The following is a 22250-nucleotide window of genomic DNA, read 5'->3' as shown; positions in this document are numbered from 1 at the left end:
TTACTGTACAACTTCAATTAAGGTTTCCTTCATAAACTCAAAATGAATAGGTTTTTGTAAATGAACTTAATGGATTACAAATTTAACTGGAGTTGAAAAGCTGTATTAAGCTCTAACTAGAAGCCAAGCATAACATGTTCAAATGACATGAAAATACAATGACGTGGTTCCTCCTCTCAAGTCGGATAGGCAAATCAAGTAACTATAGTAACTGTAACATAAGAATGGCTATAACATAGGTATGTCTAAAAATGCTATGTCAACAAGAATAAAAATCCATCAGCAAAGAACCTAGACTATGAATTAAATTTAACCTTTCCTGGCTTGGTTTTAAATAAGTATTATTCCCATAAAGGATTTACCAATATTCTCTCCAAATCAGAGCATAAATATACATTTTTAATCTTATAGCCATAAAGCAAATGTTAGTTCACACATTTTCAATCTCTTAAATGTTTCATTATTAATCTGCAGAACATTAGGTATCCTAATGCTAGTAAGTCAAATTATTTTAACAGAACTAAATGTAGACTTTTTTCTAAAACCACAACTCTACAATGATTATTACAAACTGCAGGAACAAAAAAAGGATGTATGATAAACATTTACATAGTAATATCATTCTTATTTAGTTTCTAGACTATTTAGTTGCATAAAGCAAAAATCATGCACCCACAGGTAAGTTCAGTTAAGTTAGTAAAAGACTGCTTTATTATAAAATAATACTTCTTACCTTCTGGAATTGGAATGCACCCCAAGAAAATGAAAGGAGGGAAAAAAAGAGCTTTTAATTTTTCTTTACAAAGCAACAATAAAGCCAAAAAATAAACTGTCCCCTCCCCTCCCAGCAATATTCACAATTCTTCAAATTAGCACCCTCCCCAACTTTGCTACATAAAACATTAATTTCTTCTTTAGAATTTACAAGTTAGCTCAAAATATCACTATGCCTAGAAATACATAATTAAATTCAACTGAAGAGTCTAAGCCATTTCAGATAGCAGTTGCAGTACCTTAATATGTGGCAGAGTAAAACTATTAGAGCAGTTTAGAGTTAAATGTGGATACAATGAATATTACCCATTCTTTAATACTCTTCCCATGCATTTCAATTTCAAGGAGCCATCATAAAGCCATCAGCTATGTACTCTAAGGTTTATTAGCTGCCCTTTGATCCATAAGGGAACTTATTGTGAAGCTGAATAGCAATGGATAAGATTACTCTTTCCTGTCAATATCCAAGCATTTTTTTTTTCATTATTAATCCTTTGTGGCATTCCTACAAGGTTTGCTGGCTTACAAGCAGATGGCAACTAGTGGATAAAGAAATCACAAGCCAAACTAAAAGCTATCAGCCAACCTTCAATAAATATGGTATCAATTTAATTAATTATGCTCTTCATTCTTAAACTGATCTCTTTCTAATGAAATCACCTCAAGACAATGCAGCCTTGGCAAATAATCAAATTATCTATACTCTGCAGGGAATATGACTTTTGCTGAAAAGTAGCAGAGAATGTTGACTATTTCCCTTGCCATATTCTTTTACATAAGAGGAAGTGGGGAAAAAATAGATGATTGGATAGTTTTTGGTATAAGGTGAGCTAAAACATATTTAAATATCACATGAGAGAGATTATTTAGCTCATAAGTAAATTAATACTAATCAGATGCAATTGGGACACCTCCAAAGAGGTAAAATTTCAATCTGACAAATGTTTATTGAGCATGATTTTTGCTAGATGGTTCCCAGGATTCTTTACAATTTCAACTCTAACAAAGATTGCTTGGGATGCAAGACAGAAAATAAAATAAGAAAAACTCCTTACTTGATAACAATTCTGAGCTCTGCAAAGCAACAGTATAAAGATTCATTTAAATGTCCCATTAGAATAAGTTATTTAAAAATGTACTGGTCCTTTCAGGAGCCAAGTTATTATATAATGGCTGAGGTTTTTATTTCAAATTCTTCCAGAAAGCAATTACAGTTAGCAGCTAATCTAATGCTGTTATATGTCAGCATATGATATAAGCTTGATTTGAAAAATAACAGAGTGAATATGCTAATCAGAAGGGTAGAAAGAACTATGGATGCAGGGGCAGTATAATGTACTGAAAAGAATAAAACCAGAAGCTGAAAAGCCTGAACTAGGTTTCTAGTTTCTCTAGTTACACAAGCCTGGCCAAGCCTCAATCTTCATGGGCCTTAATTCTTCAAAAATAAAATGAGACGTAACTGTAATATCCCAATTATTTTTGCCAGCTATAACATTCTATGACTGAAATAATGTGACTAGTCTGGGGAAAGAGGGAGGGAGGAGAAGATGAGGAAAACAATAGAAATTACCCTTTTGGGGTACTGTCAGTCAGAGGTATCATGCTGTCACGTAACTAGATAAACTTCATTTGCAAGGCATGCATGTCAAGTCATCTGCTTATCCCCAAATCTGCCAGTACTACTATATATCAGTACTTAGTCTTCCTTTCCATAAAAGAAGACATTCCTTCCTTTCTCCACAGAGAACCAATGTTTTTCAATACTTCTTTCAGTGGTGACAAATAAGCAATGATCAACCAAATTTTAAAGCTAGGTAGTTGGCTACACTCATTTATTAGCTATATAACATATTCATCCACACCAAACTTATAATGTAAAAGATTGATTCATGCCTCACCAAAATTGCTAGTTACTATGTATCACAAACTCTTAGGACCACTCATGAATGGTTTAATTCTGAAAATATTCTGTGGATGATATATTCATGAACACCAAGAATCTTCCTAATTTTTCTTTCCTCTTAATCATGAATAGAAAGAAAAGAAAAACTACTAAGAAAATAGTCTCAGGAAATATTTTGCTATTGTTTGTGCTCGCTCTTTTAATAGTTCCTGGTTAACAAGCTAAAATATTAACCAGTTAATAACTTCTGTGTTCAAATTACCATATAGCTTTTGTCTACTGACTGGACCTTGAGAAATACAGAACTAACTGTATAGCTCAAAGACTATAGGAAACATCAGTTAAAGACACTTAATATTAAAAGTTAAAAAAAATTAATGTCTCAAAGCCCAAAAATAGCTCCATGAAGCTGTACAGGAGTAGCTCTGAGTAAATTTGGGAGACCTGGGGTCTGATACTTTAAGACCAATGGCATAGTCTGTAATCAAAAAGAAATATGGATTCAAGTCATGAGAAAGTGCAAGTAAAATGGGATGCTGAGTTGGTTTTCCTACAAACTAGAAAATCTACACCCTCAAACAAAAAAAGAAAAATCTTAAATTTTCAGAAGGCTACTTTAAATATTGATGGATAATGACAGCCATTTGCCATAAATGTTACACATAAATGGTTCAAGGTAAAATAGTAAAAAAAAATCCTGAATAATTTCTTTCTCTTAGAAACTGAAGTATACAGTCAAAATGTATAAAGTAGACATATCTATCTCTCTGAATCCTTGATTTCATTTCTAGTGTCTTGAGAGGGAAACAAAAATAGCTAACTATTCCTTCAATAGTTAATAAATTCATGACCCAGGATCAACATATTAGCTCTAATCTATAATGAGAATGTGGGTTTTTCAACTAAGTAAACCCAATAAATAAAATCTCTAAATAAACATGATCAATTTTTAAAAAGGAAACTGTCTAGATAAAAACAAATTATTAAAAGCTTACAGAATTTTTTGAAAGGCTCTAACAGTACTTCAAATATTAAACTCATAATTCTGTGTCAAAGAGCTCAACCCTAGGGAACTACTTGCCAAGTTATCATTGGTATGTAAGTTGAGAGAAAGAACAAATATGGTATATTTTAGCCAAGGAAACCTGAACAACGAAATGAGATGTCATAAATTTTTTTAAACCATTTTTAATTTCTTAAACTGTTTGTTGGCAAATTGCACAGAAAATAACTTTTTTCTTTACAAGTGACTAAACACCACAGAGCATCTGTTTACATTACCAACAACTGTTACGACCTACAAGTCCCAAATTATTCTTTTCTTTTTTTGTCTTTTTATCTTTTCTTCCTCCTATGGACTACTTCAAGCCCTTTTCAGATCTTTTTAATCTGTTCTAAACACAACTAAGCTACTTTGAGAACATTCCAAAACATCCCTTTCACCTGAAACAAACAACACAGTCTGAATCTTCTTTCAGAAGATTTAGCGTTTCCTATGGGAAACTCTAAACTATCTTTAAAAGGGGTGCATTTAGTTGCAAAAAAAAAAAAAAAAAGGAATATACAACACCATAGGTTATTATAAGGAGAAAATTTTGAGGACCTTTTTTCTCCCTGTATTCTAAAATGCTGACATACATTTAATTTAAATGCTGTGTATTTTTTTAAAGAATACATGTTTCTAATTAATTCATTCAGAATTTCATACTTTGGGCAAATGATTTTCAATCATATCACCTAACTTCTTAAAGGGACAGTATCCCAATTTTTCTCAGCCAGGAGCCAATCACTTCATTTTTAATAGATTTTTTTGTTGGTCTGTTGTGGCAAAATACATACCATATACAAGTTACCATTTTGACCATTTTAAAGTGTATAATGCAGTGGCATTAAGTATATTCACAATGTTGTGCAGCTATTACCACTATGTATTTCTAGAACTTTTTCAGCATCCCAAAAGAAACTATACTCATTAAACAATAACTCCCTATTCTCCTTCCCGCTTCTCAGACCCTGGTGACCTCTCTTCTACTTTCTGTCTCTATGAGTTTGCCTATTCTAGGTATCTCATATAGGTGGAAGTGTACAATACTTGTCCTTTTGTGTCTGGCTTATTTCACTCAGCAGTTTTTAAGGTTCATTCACGTAGCAAGTATTAGAATTTCATTCCCTCTTAAGGCTAAATAATATTCCACTGAAGATATATACTGCATTTTATTTATTCATTCATCTGCTGATGGGCATTTGGACTGTTTTCACATTAGTATATTTTAAAATAAAACAATATAGTACAGAATAATCAAAATTAAGTGAGCTTCTTCAAAATGGGGGAGCAGAGAGAACACTACAAAGGGAAAAAGAGTTGAAAGCTATGCATTGAGGATTGAGAATGAAAAAATTGTAAACAGCACATCTTCAATAATAAACATAGCATCTACTTCATTCTGTAACCTGTCTAAAAACTTTAAATAAGAGTACCCTTCAACACATCACTGCAGCAAGAGAATAAGCTATAACTACATTTGAATGTGATTTTCCAACCAATATATGCTTCATATATTCTGTAAGTAGGTTTTCAATGCCTGTCACATGCCAAGCGTTAATTAGAAAGGGAGCATGGGAAAGAACAGCTAATGTCACTGCCCTTGTGGAAACTGTATGATTTTTTTATAGAATTACAAAAATATTTCATTTCAAACCTTAAGTGATATGAAGAAAGATCACAGAACACTATAATAAACTAAAAAAGAAAAATGTGATCTATCCAGGAAAGTCAGCCAAAGTTTTCTGAGAGAAACACATTCATTCAAATGGACACCTGAATAATAATAAAGGGTTGACAAAGTGAAAGCACATTCCTTCCTAAGGGGTCAGCATGTACAAAGGCTGAGGTGGGAAGTAGCTTCACTACATACTTGGAAGTGGCAAAACAAATCTGATATTTAAACTATGGCAATAGACAAAATTGCGTTTAAGTTGGAATGAAAGTAATGAGCAGAAAAACTGAGAAGGAAAGCTTAGAGAGGAAAAAAGGAAAATAGGAATGTTTGAGGTCACTTCACATAACAAAAGAGTCTCCAGAGGGAGTAGTAGTCAGCTGTGTTAAATAATGCTGAGAAGTGAGAGGCAAGAACTGAAAGTCCTGTGGAGTTCACTAAACGGAAGTCACTAGTGACTTAGAAAGAACTGCTTAGAAATGCCAGTATCACCACCACAACAGAGTTGAACCGAGAATAGCTACCTGTAAATTGCTGTCCTAAGGGAAGCCAGAAGTTGTTGATGATTCCTTCATCTTGCTACCTTTTTTTTAAGTTCTTCCTTTTTTTCCTTCTGTTATTTATTTACTATTCTTTATTTATCCTGCTCCCTAGAAATGATAATGAGAATTTTAAAGCCACAGAGCTTCACTATTTTGGAGCTAGGTGACCCTGCAATCAGAATTTAGGCCTAAGGGACTAATGGAGTCTGATCTCTATATACCAGATTTCCTGGTCTATTTCCCCAGTATATATCAAAAGTCTTATTTTATTAAAAGAAATTAAAATTCCTGCTCATTAGTATTCTAAAAGACCTACCAACTAGTGTTTAATAGGTATTAGAATATCTTAGCAGAATCTGTTCCTACCTCACAAAAATCACTGTCTTCCTGCGAGCTTTGTACAGCTCTTCCTGTACAAATTGATCTACGATTAAATGGGTATTGTGCTTTAACCTAATCTAATGTAATCTAATCTAAAATAAAAATTTAGTTATATCACAATAAATTAAGAGTGATTTTTTTTTATAAGGGAAAAGTGTGAATGAAGTCCCCCTCAACCACAAATTATGCAGTCAAGTTTCCTACATTGGGGAAATCGCAGGGGTAAGTGCATCCAGAGTGCAATGGATAAGCCTCGCCCTGGGAGAAACACTTTCGTGATCATAGATGTCCCCTGCAGGTAACTATGAAGTATGAGAGTGATTAACTTTTTAAATAATTTTTAAGAATATATGTTTAAAAGCTAATTCTCCAAATGCATTTTAAAATTTTAATTTACAAATGTTCACACAATTTCTCAGGGAAATGTTACGTAAAGTGAGATATACTAACTTATACTTCACTGTTTTAGATTCATAAAGCAAACCTAATTTATTCCCAGCCTACTTACATTTGACCACATATCAAACCAAAAAATTTTTGCCTGTGTTAGCAAAGACTATTTTTAAAATCTCAAACTGAATTTCATGTTAAACAGGAATTAAAATTTCAAACACATAATAGCTATTTATCAAAATTATACTGTCCATTTACAAATATTTCAGCATAGCTCACTATTTCTCAATGCATTGGAGTTGAACAATTCTTCCACATGAAGGACCCAAGACATTTAGCACTCCTGTCACCCACCCATTAAATGCCACAGTGCTCCCTCCTTCCTAGTCACTGTGACAATCAAAAGTAGCCCTCCAAAATTCTGAACACCTCCCCTAAGGGTATTATACAATATTACTCCCAGTTGAGAACCCTAGGAGCAGTTTTAAAGCACTAAAACCTTTTTCTATCTTAATGGAAATATCTCTAGACTCCAGATCTCTGCCATAACAAAACATGTTGAACATAATTTTAACACTTCTTGATGACAGATAGTATTGATTATGAGCAGTGACTATAATATAGTAAGGCTCTTAAAAACTAAAGGGTGTTTTATCTTTTACCCTGTATTAATTGACCCCAGGCTGTTTAATTTCAATACTAGACTATTACTTGAAATATATTCTGCTCTATGTATCTTTTCTATTTTATCCTTTTTAGCCAAGGTTATTCTTTCTTAGATTACCTCTAGCACTCTCCCTACACTAGAATACTTTTTATCTGCTAATTATCAAGGTTTTTAAATCAAAAGTCTGAATTGATAGATGAAGGCTTGAAGATGGCTCCAGGCCATCCTAAGAATTAAAGTGCATGGGTATGGAGATAGCTAACTTCTAAGAATTTTTTTTAACTTACTTTTGGTTTTGTAACTGTGCAGTGAATGAAAACTCTCAATGATCTAACAACTGAATAAATCAGAAATTAACAAAGCAGTTATTACTAAATAATCTTCAGGACTAAAGTATACTGCTGTCTACTAAAGAATGCTCTAATCAAGTATTATAATTATTACTAATAATATTTAAATAACTTACCTGATTTCTTTTAGTCCTTCTCTCTGGATAACTTGAAGAATTTCTTTATGGCTCATGGGTGTATTGGGGTATTTTTCTAAGACCTGAAAACAAGTATATAATAATAAATTATTTCTTTTTATTTTAAGTTCTTATTCTTATTATAATTATGTATGTCACTATACCTTATTCTTATTACAACTGTATTCATTTCATCCAGCACTTAATATATCAGAGACTTTTCATCCCTATTTTAGAATAAGTGTAAAATAAATGGAATATAAATAGGATCTTCTCTCATTTAGTCAAATAGTAAGTTAAATCCTGAAGCAGAGATGGATGAAAACAGATAAATTAATGACTAAATTTTTTACTACTAAAATATGAAAGTGTATTTTCTGCCTCTACCTCTCTATTACATGCCTACCTGTGGACCTACTGTAAGCATCTTAGAGGTTATCCATCTTTACATTTTCAGTAAAGCCTAGTACAGCACAGATGTTCAATGAATTCTTAACCAAAACAAATTAATGATTCAATTATAAGGAATTAAAATGGTGCCTATGTTCTGGTTCTAGTAAAGATGGAATAAGCATGGTTTAGCCTCTCTCTCTGAATACAACTAAAAACCTGGATGGAATGCATAGAACAGCTTTCTGAGGACTCTGAAAATGGTAGCAGTTGGCTTGTGGGACGAAACCACAACTAGGACTACTAACCCAGCAGTGAGTTTCCTGCTTTTGTTTCCTCTGGGACCAATCAGCCTAGACTGACAGGCAGCCCAAACTCAGAAATGCACATCAAGTGCAGAAAGAAATGCTTCCAAGAGGTCTTCTCTTTTTTCGTCTGAAGAATTCTCTGGGAGGTTTTCCCCCTTTTTTCAGCCCTGCCTCCAGACAATCCAAAGGTAAGGATGGCAGTGACGATACCAACAATGGCTGGACAGGGACCCAAAACTATAAGAAGGTAGAACCCTTCTGGTCCCATTAATATGAAGGGAATTCATATGGCTTATATTCTTTCTCTAGCATCCTGCTGCTTGGCATTGAAGACAGATGCAATTGTGGAAGTATACAGCAAAACAGAGAAATGAAAAATTCAAAGGCTCTAGAAGCAGCAAGTGTCACAGAACTACTTTCAAAGAGAAAGGAGCTCAAGAAAGTGATACTATGAAGTTCTACAAACACTCCTGGGGTTGCTCCAGAGCTATGCCTCTGTGGCTCTAACCCTAAACAAACCATCGGATTTCCAAATCAGCCACTAGGTGGTGTACATGCAAAACAAATCAGAACAGCTCTTTAAAGGCTGTGAAAACTAGACACTGGGATTTTAGTACACAAAAGGTGGGCAGAAACTTGTGACCTGAACCTAATACGGTCAAATGCCTGCCTAAATAACCCCCCCCCATCCCTCCACATAAATAAATAAAACCCGTCATAGGATTTCAATAAGACACAAAGTATCATAACATAAACATCAAAATGTCTAATACACAACCCAAAATCATTTGACATATGAAGAATCAGGAGAATGTCAATAACTCACAGGGAAAAAGATAACCTACATGCAATAAACCCAAGATGACACAGTTGTTAGAATTATCAAAGACCTGAAAGCAGCTATTATACATTCTTCAAGAAGTCAGCAAGAAAACTCTTGAGCAAAATAGGTAAGAGAATCTCAGCAAAAAAATAAGATTATGAGGGGAAGGGCAGTATGTATACATCTGTGTGTGTGTGTGTCAAACAACAAAATAAAATCTTAGGACCAAAAAAATAAAATAACCAAAACTGAGGGGCTCAAATGTAGAACAGAGATAACAGAGGACTGAGTCAGTGAGCTCGAAGACAGAGCAATAGAAAGTATCCAATCTAAAAAACAGAGAGAAAATTATAGAAAAATAAACAAATAGAGCCAAAGGGACAAAATCAAGTGGCTTAACATTCATATCATCAGAGTCCCAAAAAGAGAGAAGAAAAAGTAGAGTGAAGAAAGTATATGAAGAAATAGCCCCAGAAAACTCTGCAAATTGGTGAAAGACATACACTTACAACCTCAGGAAGGTCAGTGAATCTCAAACAACATAAATTCTACAAAATCCATACCCAGATACATCACAATCAAACTAGTGAAAACTAAAGACAACAAACAAACCTTGAAAGCAGCCAAGGAAAAAACATTCCCTTTAGGAGTACATTGCAAGTCACTGTGGATTTCTCATCAGAAACCATGGAAGGCAGAAGAATGAGAACATTTTAAGGTGCTGAAAGGAAAAAAACCATCGATCCAAAATTCCTACCTAGCAAAAATATCCTTTAAGAATGAAGTGAAAATCAAAACATTCTCAGATGAAGGAAAACTTAAGAGTTTTGCCACTAGCAGACTTGCCTTAAAATGACTCCTTTAAGTCAATTTTGACTTCTTCTTTTCTTAGATCCAAATTTTAGGCAGAACACTCATCTTAAATTACTTTTCATTCTTACCACTTTAAAAAATAATAAGATTAAAACATGCCCAATGAGAGCCAAACTGAACCAATTTTCAATAATTTATATTATACTATCAAAAAGACATTAATTAGTACAGCAAGTCAATAAAACAGATGTAGGACCTGTGCAAAAGAATCACTAAAGCCAGCCATTAAGGTGTCACAATGTGATACTGACAACTGCCATTTATGAAGAAGATACAAACAAGTGCTATATATTCTCTCAGCTAAATGTCTCAGCAACCTTAATAGGGAAGCATTATTAACCCCATTTAAAAAGTGGTGTACCTGAAAATTACAAGACACTCTTAAGAGAAATTAAAGAAGATACCAATAAATGGAAACTCACCCCATGCTCATGGATAGGAAGAATTAATATTGTGAAAATGGCCATCCTGCCTAAAGCAATCTATAGATTCAATGCAATTCCTATCAAAATACCAATAGCATTCTTCAACGAACTAGAGAAAACCGTTCTAAAAATTCATATGGAACCACAAAAGACCTCAAATAGCCAAAGCAATTCTGAGAAGGAAGAATAAAGCTGGGGGCATTACGCTCCCCAACTTCAAGCTCTACTACAAAGCCACAGTAATCAAGACAATATGGTACTGGCACAAGAACAGACCCATAGACCAATGGAACAGACTGGAGAGCCCTGATATAAACCCAACCATATATGGTCAATTAATACATGAGAAAGGAGCCATGGATATACAATGGGGAAATGACAGCCTTTTCAACAGCTGGTGTTGGCAAAATTGGACAGCTACATGCAAGAGAATGAAACTGGATTATTGTTTAACCCCATTCACAAAAGTTAACTTGAAATGGATTAGACTTTATGTAAGTCATGAAACCAAAAAACTCTTAAAGACAACATACGCAAACATCTCCTGAATATAAGCATGAGCAACTTCTTCCTGAATGCATCTCCGCAAGCAAGGGAAACAAAAGCAAAAATGAACTCGTGAGACTACATCAAACTAAAAAGTTTCTGTACAGCAAAGGACACCATCAACAGAACAAAAAGGCATCCTACAGTATGGGAGAATATATTTGTAAATGACATATCCAACAAGGGGTTAACATCCAAAATATATAAAGAACTTAAAAGCCTCAACACCCAAAAAGCAAATAACATGATTAACAAATGGGCAGAGAATATGAAGAGACAGTTCTCCAAAGAAGAAATTCAGATGGCCAACAGACACATGAAAAGATGCTCCACATCACTAATCAACAGGGAAATGCAAATTAAAACCACAATGAGATATCACCTCACACCAGTAAGGATGGCCAGCATCCAAAGACTAACAAAAAATGCTGACGAGGATGCTGAGAAAAGGGAACCCTCCTACACTGCTGGTAGGAATGTAAGCTAGTTCAACCAATGTGGAAAGCAATATGGAGGTTCCTCAAAAGCTAAAAATAGAAATACCATTTGACCCGGGAATCCACTCCTTGAAATTTACCCAAAGAATACAAGTTCTCGGATTCAAAAAGACATATGCACCCCCGTTTATTGCAGCACTTTTTACAATAGCCAAAATACGGAAGCAACCTAAGTGTCCATCAGTAGATGAATGGATAAAGAAGATGTGGTACATATACACAATGGAATACTATTCAGCCATAAGAAAGAAACAAATCCCACCATTTGCAACAACATGGATGGAGCTGGAGGACATTATGCTCAGTGAAATAAGCCAGGTGGAGAAAGACAAATGCCAAATGATTTCCCTCATTTGTGGAGTATAACAATGAAGCAAATCTGAAGGAACAAAATAGCAGCAGACTCAGAGACTCCAAGAATGAACTAGTGGTTACCAAAGGGGAGGGGTGTGGGAGGGTAGGAGAAGGGGATTGAGGGGCATTATGTTTAGTACACATGGTGTGGGAGATCACGGGGAGAACAGTGTAGCACAGAGAAGGCACATAGTGGACCTGTGGCACCTTGCTGTACTGATGGACAGTGACTGCATTAGGGTATGGGTGGGGACTTGATAATATGGGTAAATGTAGTAACCACATTATTTTTTCATGTGAAACCTTCATAAGAATGTATATCAATCATACCTTAATAAATAAATAAATAAAAAGTGGTGTGACTGATGTTCAATAAATAAATTTTCAGACATAATACAGCAAGACAAGTTAAGTGGCAACCAGATCTCAAACTCAGGTCTATCTTGCATCACCATGATAGCACACTGCATTCTGTGTTTGCATCTATTTTCTCACTTGCTTAATCATAAAATCCAATAAACATATTTCTGTTTATTATCTTCTTGATCTCTGTACTACATGTGACATGTTATTAACCTTTCCCTCCTTAGACATTGCTGTCTCCAGACTTTTTCCCAAAATGCTCCTTCTTAATATTCTTTATGAATTTCTTCTATGCCCATCCCTTAAATATTTTACAAGCACCAATCTGTACCTTTTGCTTTTCACTCCGACTCTCCCTGAATAACATCATCCATTCCCAAGTCTTTACCAATTACCTCTACTGTAATAAATCAAAGAAGCAGTCTGCATGTAATTGCCTTTTAAACCTCAACCCTAGATGTCCCATAAACATCTCAAACTTAACATGACCAAAATTTAACTTATTATTTACTTTGATCCAAAGTAAGGCTCGTAAAGAAAGTGGGGCCCTAATTCATTGCCTATATACTAAAAAACATAAAATCAATGAAAATGAAGAAAACTACACCATTGTAATGGACTGATAGTTCATAAGAGCTAATAGAACTGAATAATAGCCATATGAAAAAGCATTGTATAATGAAATATTTACAGATGAAATTAGATAACGGCCGGGATTTGCTTCAAAACTATATAGGAGGAAATTTGAATAGGGGCTTAAATATAGAAAGACTGGCAATAAGGTGGTAATTACAGAAGCTGGATGATGGGTACAAAGATATTCATTATATTACTATCTACACATTTAATATCCCATTATAATAAAAACGTATGAAAAAAATGAAACAGTATTTGACTTAACCAACAAATACAAAAATCACATTTCAGTGCTCTTCCCCAATTTGGATAGCAAAAACATGGCAATAATAAATGAATACCATGAAATGGATATGTATACATAATCCAGTACTTAAACTATTGAGAATATAAGAAAATATTCATTATATTACTCAATGAAGAAAAAGTTAAAAGGCTACTTACACAAAGCAGGATATTATAGAAGCTGGTATTATCTACACAACTGAATATTATATAACCATAAATGAAAAAGGAACATGACTTGGCTGAGAGGCTACGGGGGGAAGGAGGCTCTCAGCTTCCCTCAAAACTAGGTATTGAATTCAAGTTTTAGACAACGGATTTTGAGATGAGGTAACTGCAACTTCTTACCCTTTCTACCCTGCTGCTTTGAAATGGAGGCGGTGACAAACCATTCTGAATCATACAGATTAAGACACACCCTAAGAACGGTGGACGGACTGCACCTCCAGACAGTTGCATGACAGAGAAATAAAGTTCCAAATCATTGAAGGAACTGTTATACACAACCAAACCTATACCTAACTAATATGACTCATCAATCTATTTACATTAGTCAGTGACCTGCATAAAACTTAAATACTCTAATCACTCTTTAAAAATCAACTGCAATTGAAATAAAATCTTAATTCCTTGATACATCTTATAAAATTGTACATGAAACTACTTTTCTCACATTACCTTCTTGCCCTTCTTCAAACATAAGAAATTCATTCCTAACTTGGGACCTTTGTACTTGCTCCCTCCTCCCACAATACTTTTCCCCAGAAATTCACTTGACTCTCTCCCTTACTACACTTCTTCAAGATATTCCTGACCACTCTGAAATACACTCAGACACTCACAAGCACCCCACACACACCCACACATATACTTTATTGCCTTAGCCTATTTTTTCCCTAGTTTTGTTTAGATATAATTGACAAATAACATTGTGTTAACTTAAATTATACAGTGTGATGATCTGATACTTGTATGTATTGTTAAATGATTGCCACATTAAGGTTAGTTAATATTAATACATTTACTGCCTCACATAGTAACCATTTGTGTGTGTGATGAAAACACTTAAGATCTACTCTCTCAGCAAATTCAAGTACATAATGCAGTATTTGTTAACTATAATTCCAAACTATACATTAGATCCCCATAACTTACCCATCTTATAACTGCTAGTTTTATCCTTTGACCAAGATCTCATTTCCCTGACCCCAACCCCTGATAATCTACTGTTTCCATGAATTCAACTTTTTTAGATTCCACATATAAATGAGATCATGCAGTATTTGTCTTTTTCTGACTTATTTCACTTAGCATAATGCCCTGAAGGTTCATCCGTGTTATCATATATGGCAGATTTTCTTAGTTTTTATGACTGAATAATATCCTGTTGCACATATAAAGCAAATTTCTTTATCCAACATCTGTGGTTGGACACAAGTTGTTTCCATGTCCTGACTATTGTGAATAGTGCTGTGAAGAACACAGAGGTGCAGGTACCTCTCCAAGACAGTAATTTCATTCCTTAGGCTATACAGCCAGAAGTGGGATTGTGAATCCTATGGTAGTTTTATTTTTAATTTTTTGAGGAACCTCCATACTGTTTTCAATAATGGCTGTACCAATTTATGCAGCATAGAAAGAGCTTTTATACAGAGATATACACATAAAAGACAAATAACACATTCTGTGATGAATGCTCTTGTACTGTTCACCATGTAAGAATTTATTCACTATGTAAGAATTCGTTCACCATGTAAGAACTTGTTCGTTATGCTTCAGAAGATTGGAGACTGACGAGAATTAGGCTTGAGATGGATTAATGATTGTACATTGAGCGTTGACCCCCCATACTGAATTTTATTGTTGTTAACAACCATTTGATCAATAAATATAAGAGATGCCCTCTCAAAAAAATAAAAATAAAAATAATAAAAATAAAAATAAAAATAAAAATAAATAAAAAAATAAAAGCCTCCACAGGGATCCAGGCGATGCTGCGGTTGTGGCTGCGTCCACCCCACCGTTTCCTGGACTTGCCATTGGAATGAGGAGGGAGATGTCTAGGCTGGCATGTGCATACAGTGAGACAACGAATTTGACCGGATCTGTACTGTTGGAACTCAACCAGGAGTTGGGAGGGGTGCAAGTTGTAGCACTCCAAAATCTTATGACTATAGTCTATCTACGGTTAAAAGAACATATGGGAGGTTAACAGATCCCAGAAATGGGCTGCTTTAATTTGTCTGATTTCTCTCAGACTGTTCAAGTACAGTAGGACAATATCCATCATATCACAGACAAATTTTCACAAATGTCTAGGGTGCCTAAATGGTTTTCTTGACTTCACTGGAGATGAATGGTATTATAGATTTGCTTTGTTTATGTCACCGTATTCCTATTATGTTAATATGTGTGCGCAAGTTAGTTAGTAGTTTAAAACCTATACATACTTAAGGTACTCTACAAGAAGATATGTCAAAGAAATAATCAATCCTCCCATGTTTTCTTCCATATGCTACCTCTATAGCTTTTCTTCTTCCTTCCTAATTACAACCCTTAAATAGAATTCGTGCCTCATATCGAAGTTACCGAGTATCATAATTCCTCCAGGTGGTAAAGATACCTCGAGACAAGTGCTGGGCATAGAAGCCACAGGGCATAAATCTGCAAAGAAGTAAAAAGCTAACCTTTGCAAACAATATGGCTTCTCTCTCACTTACCAACTTTACATTTCCCTTTATGGCCCCAGAAGATGACTGGTTAGCCAGAGACGGGTAAGATTCCTCAAGGGAGGAACAACCTAAGACAGGCACAGTCGCAGGGGGGCCATCAGGTGAGAAATGAGGGATCAACAGAGGTGAGGCTCAGAACCTCATCCCCCCTGCTTTGAGAGAAATCTTCTGCATCCGTGGATGGTTTATTGCCCTTGTCTAGCTTGGATTAACACATAGTCTACAGGCAACACACCTGATCATCTACAATTGCTCTCTTACAACACTAAACTATGTTTTCTACCTTTATCTTGCATCTACCTACCACTTCAGCATTTTATTAAAAATAAAAATAATAATAATAATAAAGGGAGAAATGTGGGATCAACATATAAATCAAGTATAAAAATCAAATGAATATTCATATTTGACCTGATTGTTTATAGTTCATAATGCGTGATCAAAACCGAAAGTTTCTGTGATGACTGCCCTTGTACTGTTCACCATGTAAGAATTTATTCACTATGTAACAATTCGTTCCCCATGTAAGAACTTGTTCATTATGCTTCAGAAGATTGGAGACTGACGAGAGTTAGGCTTGAGATGGATTAATGATTGTACATTGAGCATTGACCCCCCTATACTGAATTTTATTGTTGTTAAAACCATTTGATCAATAAATATGAGAGATGCCCTCTCAAAAAAAAAAAACAAAAATAAGCAAATTCAGAAGAAAATTTTACTTAAAAAAAAAAAAGACAAATAACACAAACGGATGATATACATCTATTTTTTTAAAAACCCAAGTTCACAAGAGACATTAAAGACATGACTTCCTATAGTGCTGCCCATGTAATACATACAAAAAGTTTACTTACAACTCTCCCTTAATTCCTACATATTTATAACTGCGTTACAGTTTACAAACATCATGCAGCCATTCTATTTCCTTTGATTCTCACAACAATCCAAGAAAGAGCAGAGCAGGTTTAGTTATGTCTATTTTACTAGGAAATAAAGAAAGACTCAGAGAAGTTAGGTAGCATAGCCTGAATTCAGATGGCAGATCTCTTAATTCCCCAAGCTAAAGAGGGGAGTAATAACGTTTTAATAAAAAGCAGAGTTCAAAAACATCAGCAGACTCACAGACTTCAAGAAGGGACTAGCAGTCACCAAAAGGGAGGGGTGGGGGAGGGCAGGTGGGGAGGGAGGGAGAAGGGGATTGAGGGGTATTATGATTAGTACACATGGTCTGGGGGGATCATGGGGAAGACAGTGTAGCTGAGAAGACAAGTAGTGACTCTGTGGCACCTTACTATACTGTTGGGTAGTGACTGCAATGAGGTATTGGGGGGGGCTCAATAATATGGGTGAATGTAGTAACCACATTGTTTTTCATGTGAAACCTTCATAAGAGTATATACCTTAATTTAAAAATGATACCTTAATTTAAAAATTAAGAGTTCAATGTTTACTTTCCTTTAAAAAAATGTTTATCACTAGTTCCTTTTAACAGTAGGCATTTAAATTAATTTTAACTTAGAAAAGTATTTATGCTAAATTTCCTCAATATTTAAAGCTATAAATCATTTCATTTGGAAGAGAAATGTTTTTCAAAGACTGAAGTACTCTATTTTTAAACTTTTGATTACAAAAATGTTTTTTAATAAAAATTATTTTAAATTTGTAATTTAATTTAATTTTTGGTTTTTAAAATCAAAGTATAGTTGATATACAATATTATACTGGCTTCAATGTACAGCATAGTGATTTGGCAGTTACATATATTGCTGGATGTGCACCCCAACTAGTATAGTTACTATTTGTCAACACAGAAAAATGTTACAAAACTGACAATATTCTCTATGCTGTACTTTCATCCCACTGACTAATTTATATTACGATTCAGAGTTTGTGCTGCTTTATCCCCTTCACCTATTTCAACAGTCTCCCCCATAGCAACCACTTGTCACATCTCACTGTCTATGAGTCTATGTTGTTTTTATTTTTAGATTCTACTTGTAAGTGAAATCACATGGCATTTGTCTTTCTCTGCCTGGCTTATTTCACTTAGCTCTCTAAGTCCATTCAAGTTGTCACAAATGGCAGGATTTCCTTCTTTTTTATGGCTTAATAATATTCCATTGTATTTATGATTATAGAAATTTTAAAACATACACATATGGAAGAACACTATAATCAACAATTACCAACACATGGCTTATCCTGTCCATCTAAAATAGCTCCAGCAACTTCCCTTCCACAATTGAATGATTTTGAAGCAAATTTCAAAACACTTTATCACTATTTTAGTATATAGCTCTAAAAAATGATTAAGAACTCAGCTTTTAAAAACAAAAATACCATTTTACACCTCAGAAAGCAACTATATTCCTTAATGTCAAATAATTCATGTTTCAAATTTTCATGGGAAAACTAACCTTTTTTTAACAGTTGGTTTGTTCAAATTAGTATCCAAAGACAACCCATACCTATCACATTTGGTTAACCCATGACTTAAAGTGTCTTTTAATCTATGGACTTCTCCTTTTTTTCGTCCAATTTATTTACTGAAGAAAACTAAGTAGACTATACTATAGTACCCCACTTTCTGTATTTTGTTAATTGTATGACATTCTATCCCTCAAATTTCCTGAAAATAAATTAAAAGCTTGCTCAGACTTTACTTTAGCAAAAAAAAAGACCTAATAGGCTTGTTGTATATCTTCTATCACACCAAATCATAACACACAAAGTATCTGTGGTTATTTTTTTTTTGAGATGCCAAGACATCTGTTCCCCTGATACATCTATCACAAAGTTTCCCATCAGCATTCTAACCTAATTGTTTTGGTAGCCACTGATGATCACTACCTACACTCATTATTTTATTTAGGTGCTGAAAAATGGTAATAGTATATCATTCCTTCTTCGTTTATAAACTAGAATTCGTCTAAAAAGAAATGCTTTCCTCCATCTACTATTTGATTACCTGACATACAGTTCATACAGAAAAAAGCAGGATTAAGTACTTGAGTCTGTCCTTCTCTTTACTAATTTTCACAATAATAAGCTGGTTTTTGTAGTGTGCTCCAAAGGCGACCAGTGAAGTTGGGCTGTTTGTTTGTTTGAAGTAGCATTAGAAATTATTATGAATACCATTTTATAGTATACCATTATGAATTTTAATATATTGTGCTTTCATTACTGCATTTCCTCTTGTAAACTGGTTATTCATGACCACTGTCCAATTATGTATATACAATTTGTATGAGCTGTTTTTCATTATTAAATATATTAAACTTTTACTGTCACATTTACTGCAAATACTTTTTCCAGTTTATTCTTTATCTTTTCATTTGTTGTTTTTTCCATGAAGATTTTTTAACTTCATGTATTGTAACTGGTTGGTCCATTCTTTTGGTTTCTTTTAGCACTTCTATATTTAATTGTACCTTCCCTCCCTTCAGTAGCTTTATATTTTTCCATCTTTTCATTTACATTTAACTCTTTTAATTCTCTTAATTTTTAATTAGAAATGTGCACAGACAGAATGAGAAAAATGTGAAACGTGTAGACAACTAAAGAAACCCAAGTGGGAGAGATGGAGAGAAAAACAAAGTGGTCACATACAATTATGAGTTAAAATACTGTATTCCATTTACTATTACAATGCTATTACTATATTGCACTATTACTATTATTCTACCGCAAATTTAATAGAAGTGGAAAGACTACAGTAGTTTTACAAAATATTCAGCTTACTTTAACCACAAAAGGGCAGTGTTTACAGACAAAACATTCCATTGCAATTGTTAATAAGACATACAAAAGAAAATTTGTAGAAACTGCTTTATGAGACAAGTGGAATAAGTACTAAGAAGAATTAAAATCAACACTACATGGAATTAAAGTATGATAAAATTCTTTATAAAAGTGTGCTTACAAGAATGGACTAACAGTTACCAAAGGGAAAAGGACTGGGGAGGATGGGTGGGAAGGGGGGGATAAGGACAGGGAAAAAGAAAGGGGGCATTACGATTAGCATGTATAATGTGGGGTGGGCACGGGGAGGGCTGTGCAACAGAGAGAAGACAAGTAGTGATTCTACAGCATCTTACTACACTGATGGATAGTGACTGTAATGGGGTTTGTGGGGGGGACTTGGTGAAGGGGGGAGCTTAGTAAACATAATGTTCCTCATGTAATTGTAGATTAATGATATCAAAAAAAAATTAAACACACACACAAAACATGTGCTTAGTACATCTATTTCTTTACTTGTTCTCACATCTAGCTAATAAAAAGGATATAAAATTGTACTTTCTGAGTACTCAAGACTAATCTTGATAGCTCCTAAATCTTGAGTTTGACTTTACCACAAATAACAGTATTTCAATTATTGCTGCGCTTGGAGTTCATTCTAGATATGTACAGATACATAAAGCCTGAAGTTTGTACAACCTAAATGATTTTATTTTACATTAAAAATGCACAAATGGAAATAAGCCAGGCAGAGAAAGACAAGTATCAAATGATTTCACTCATCTGTGGAGTATAAGAACAAGAAAAAACTGAAAGAACAAAACAGCAGCAGACTCAAAGAACTCAAGAATGGACTAACAGTTACAAAAGGGAAAGGGACTGGGGAGGATGGGTGGGATGGGAGGGATAAGGGGGAAAAGGGGCATTACAATTAGCACACATAATGTAGGGGTGGGCATGGGGAAGGCAGTATGGCACAGAGGAGACAAGTAGTGATTCTATAGCATCTTACTACACTGATGGACAGTGACTAATGGGGTATGCAGTAGGAACGTGATAATGGGGGGAATCTAGTAACCACAATGTTGCTCATGTAAGTGTATATTAATGATACCAAAGAAAAAAAATACCAACAGCATTCTTCAATGAACTAGAACAAATAGCTCTAAAGTTCATATGGAACCACGAAAGACCCCAAATAGCCAAAGCAATCCTGAGGAGGAAGAATAATGCTGGGGGATTATGCTCCCCAACTTCAAGCTCTACTACAAAACCACAGTAATCAAGACAATTTGGTACTGGCACAAGAACAGACCGATTGATCAATGGAAAAGTTATAGAGAGCCCAGATATATACCCAAGCATATATGGTCAATTAATATACGATAAAGGAGCTTTGGATATACAATGGGGAAATGACAGCTTCTTCAACAACTGATGTTGGCAAAACTGGACAGCTACATGTAAGAGAATCAAACTGGATTATTTTCTAACTCCATACACAAAAGTAAACTTGAAATGGATAAAAGACCTGAATGTAAGTCATGAAACCATAAAACTCTTGAATAAACATGAGCAACTTTTTTCTGAACACATCTCCTCAGGCAAGGGAAACAAAAGCAGAAATGAACAAACGGGACTACATCAAACTAAAAAGCTTCTTTACAGCAAAAGAAACCATCAGTAGAACAAAAAGGCACCCTACAGTATGGGAGAAAATATTCATAAACAACATATCACATAAGAGGTTTACATCCGAAATACATAAAGAACTCACATGCCTCAACAACCAAAAAGCAAATAACCCAATTAAAAAATTGGCAGATGATCTGAACAGACACTTCTCCAAAGAAGAAAGTCAGATGGCCAACAGGCACATGAAAAGATGCTCCACATCACTAATTATCAGGGAAATACAAATTAAAAATACAACAAGTATCACCTTACACCAGTTTGGTTGGCCAATATTCAAAAGACAGAGAACAACAAATGCTGGTGAGGATGCAGAGAAAGGGGAACCCTCCAACACTGTTGGTGGGAATGTAAATTAGTTCAACCATTGTGGAAAGCAATATGGAGGTTCCTTAAAAAACTAAAAATAGAAATACCACTGGACCCAGTAATTTCACTCCTAGGAATTTACCCAAAGAAAACAAGATCCCAGATTCAAAAAGACATTTGCACCTCTATGTTTATTGCAGCACTATTTACAATAGCCAAGATATGGAAGCAACCTAAGTGTCCATCAGTAGATGAATGGATAAAGATGTGGTATGTATTCACAATGGCATATTATTCATCATAAGAAGAAAACAACTTTGACCATTTGCAACAACATGGATGGAGCTAGAGGGTATTATGCTCTGTGAAATAAGCCAGGTGGAGAAAGACAAGTACCAAGTGATTTCCCTCATTCGTGGAGTACAAC

At 34.6% G+C, this 22250-nt stretch overlaps 1 protein-coding gene and 1 non-coding gene across 2 annotated transcripts in view; both read right to left on the bottom strand.

Moving 5' to 3' along the window:
• Positions 1 to 22250, bottom strand: part of ASXL2 (ASXL transcriptional regulator 2) — a 148447-nt gene that overhangs the window by 94457 nt on the left and 31740 nt on the right. The window contains exon 2 of the mRNA XM_036990622.2: positions 7847 to 7929. Coding sequence (XP_036846517.2) covers positions 7847 to 7929 — 83 coding nt within the window. The remainder of the gene's footprint in view (positions 1 to 7846; positions 7930 to 22250) is intronic.
• On the bottom strand, positions 6466 to 6626 carry LOC118966971 (U1 spliceosomal RNA). The gene has a single exon (XR_005053730.1). It is a non-coding gene; the product is annotated as a U1 spliceosomal RNA (small nuclear RNA).

This window comes from Manis javanica, chromosome 1 (genome assembly GCF_040802235.1).
Source record: "Manis javanica isolate MJ-LG chromosome 1, MJ_LKY, whole genome shotgun sequence".
NCBI lineage: Eukaryota > Metazoa > Chordata > Mammalia > Pholidota > Manidae > Manis > Manis javanica.
This window is presented reverse-complemented; position numbering and strand designations above follow the sequence as displayed.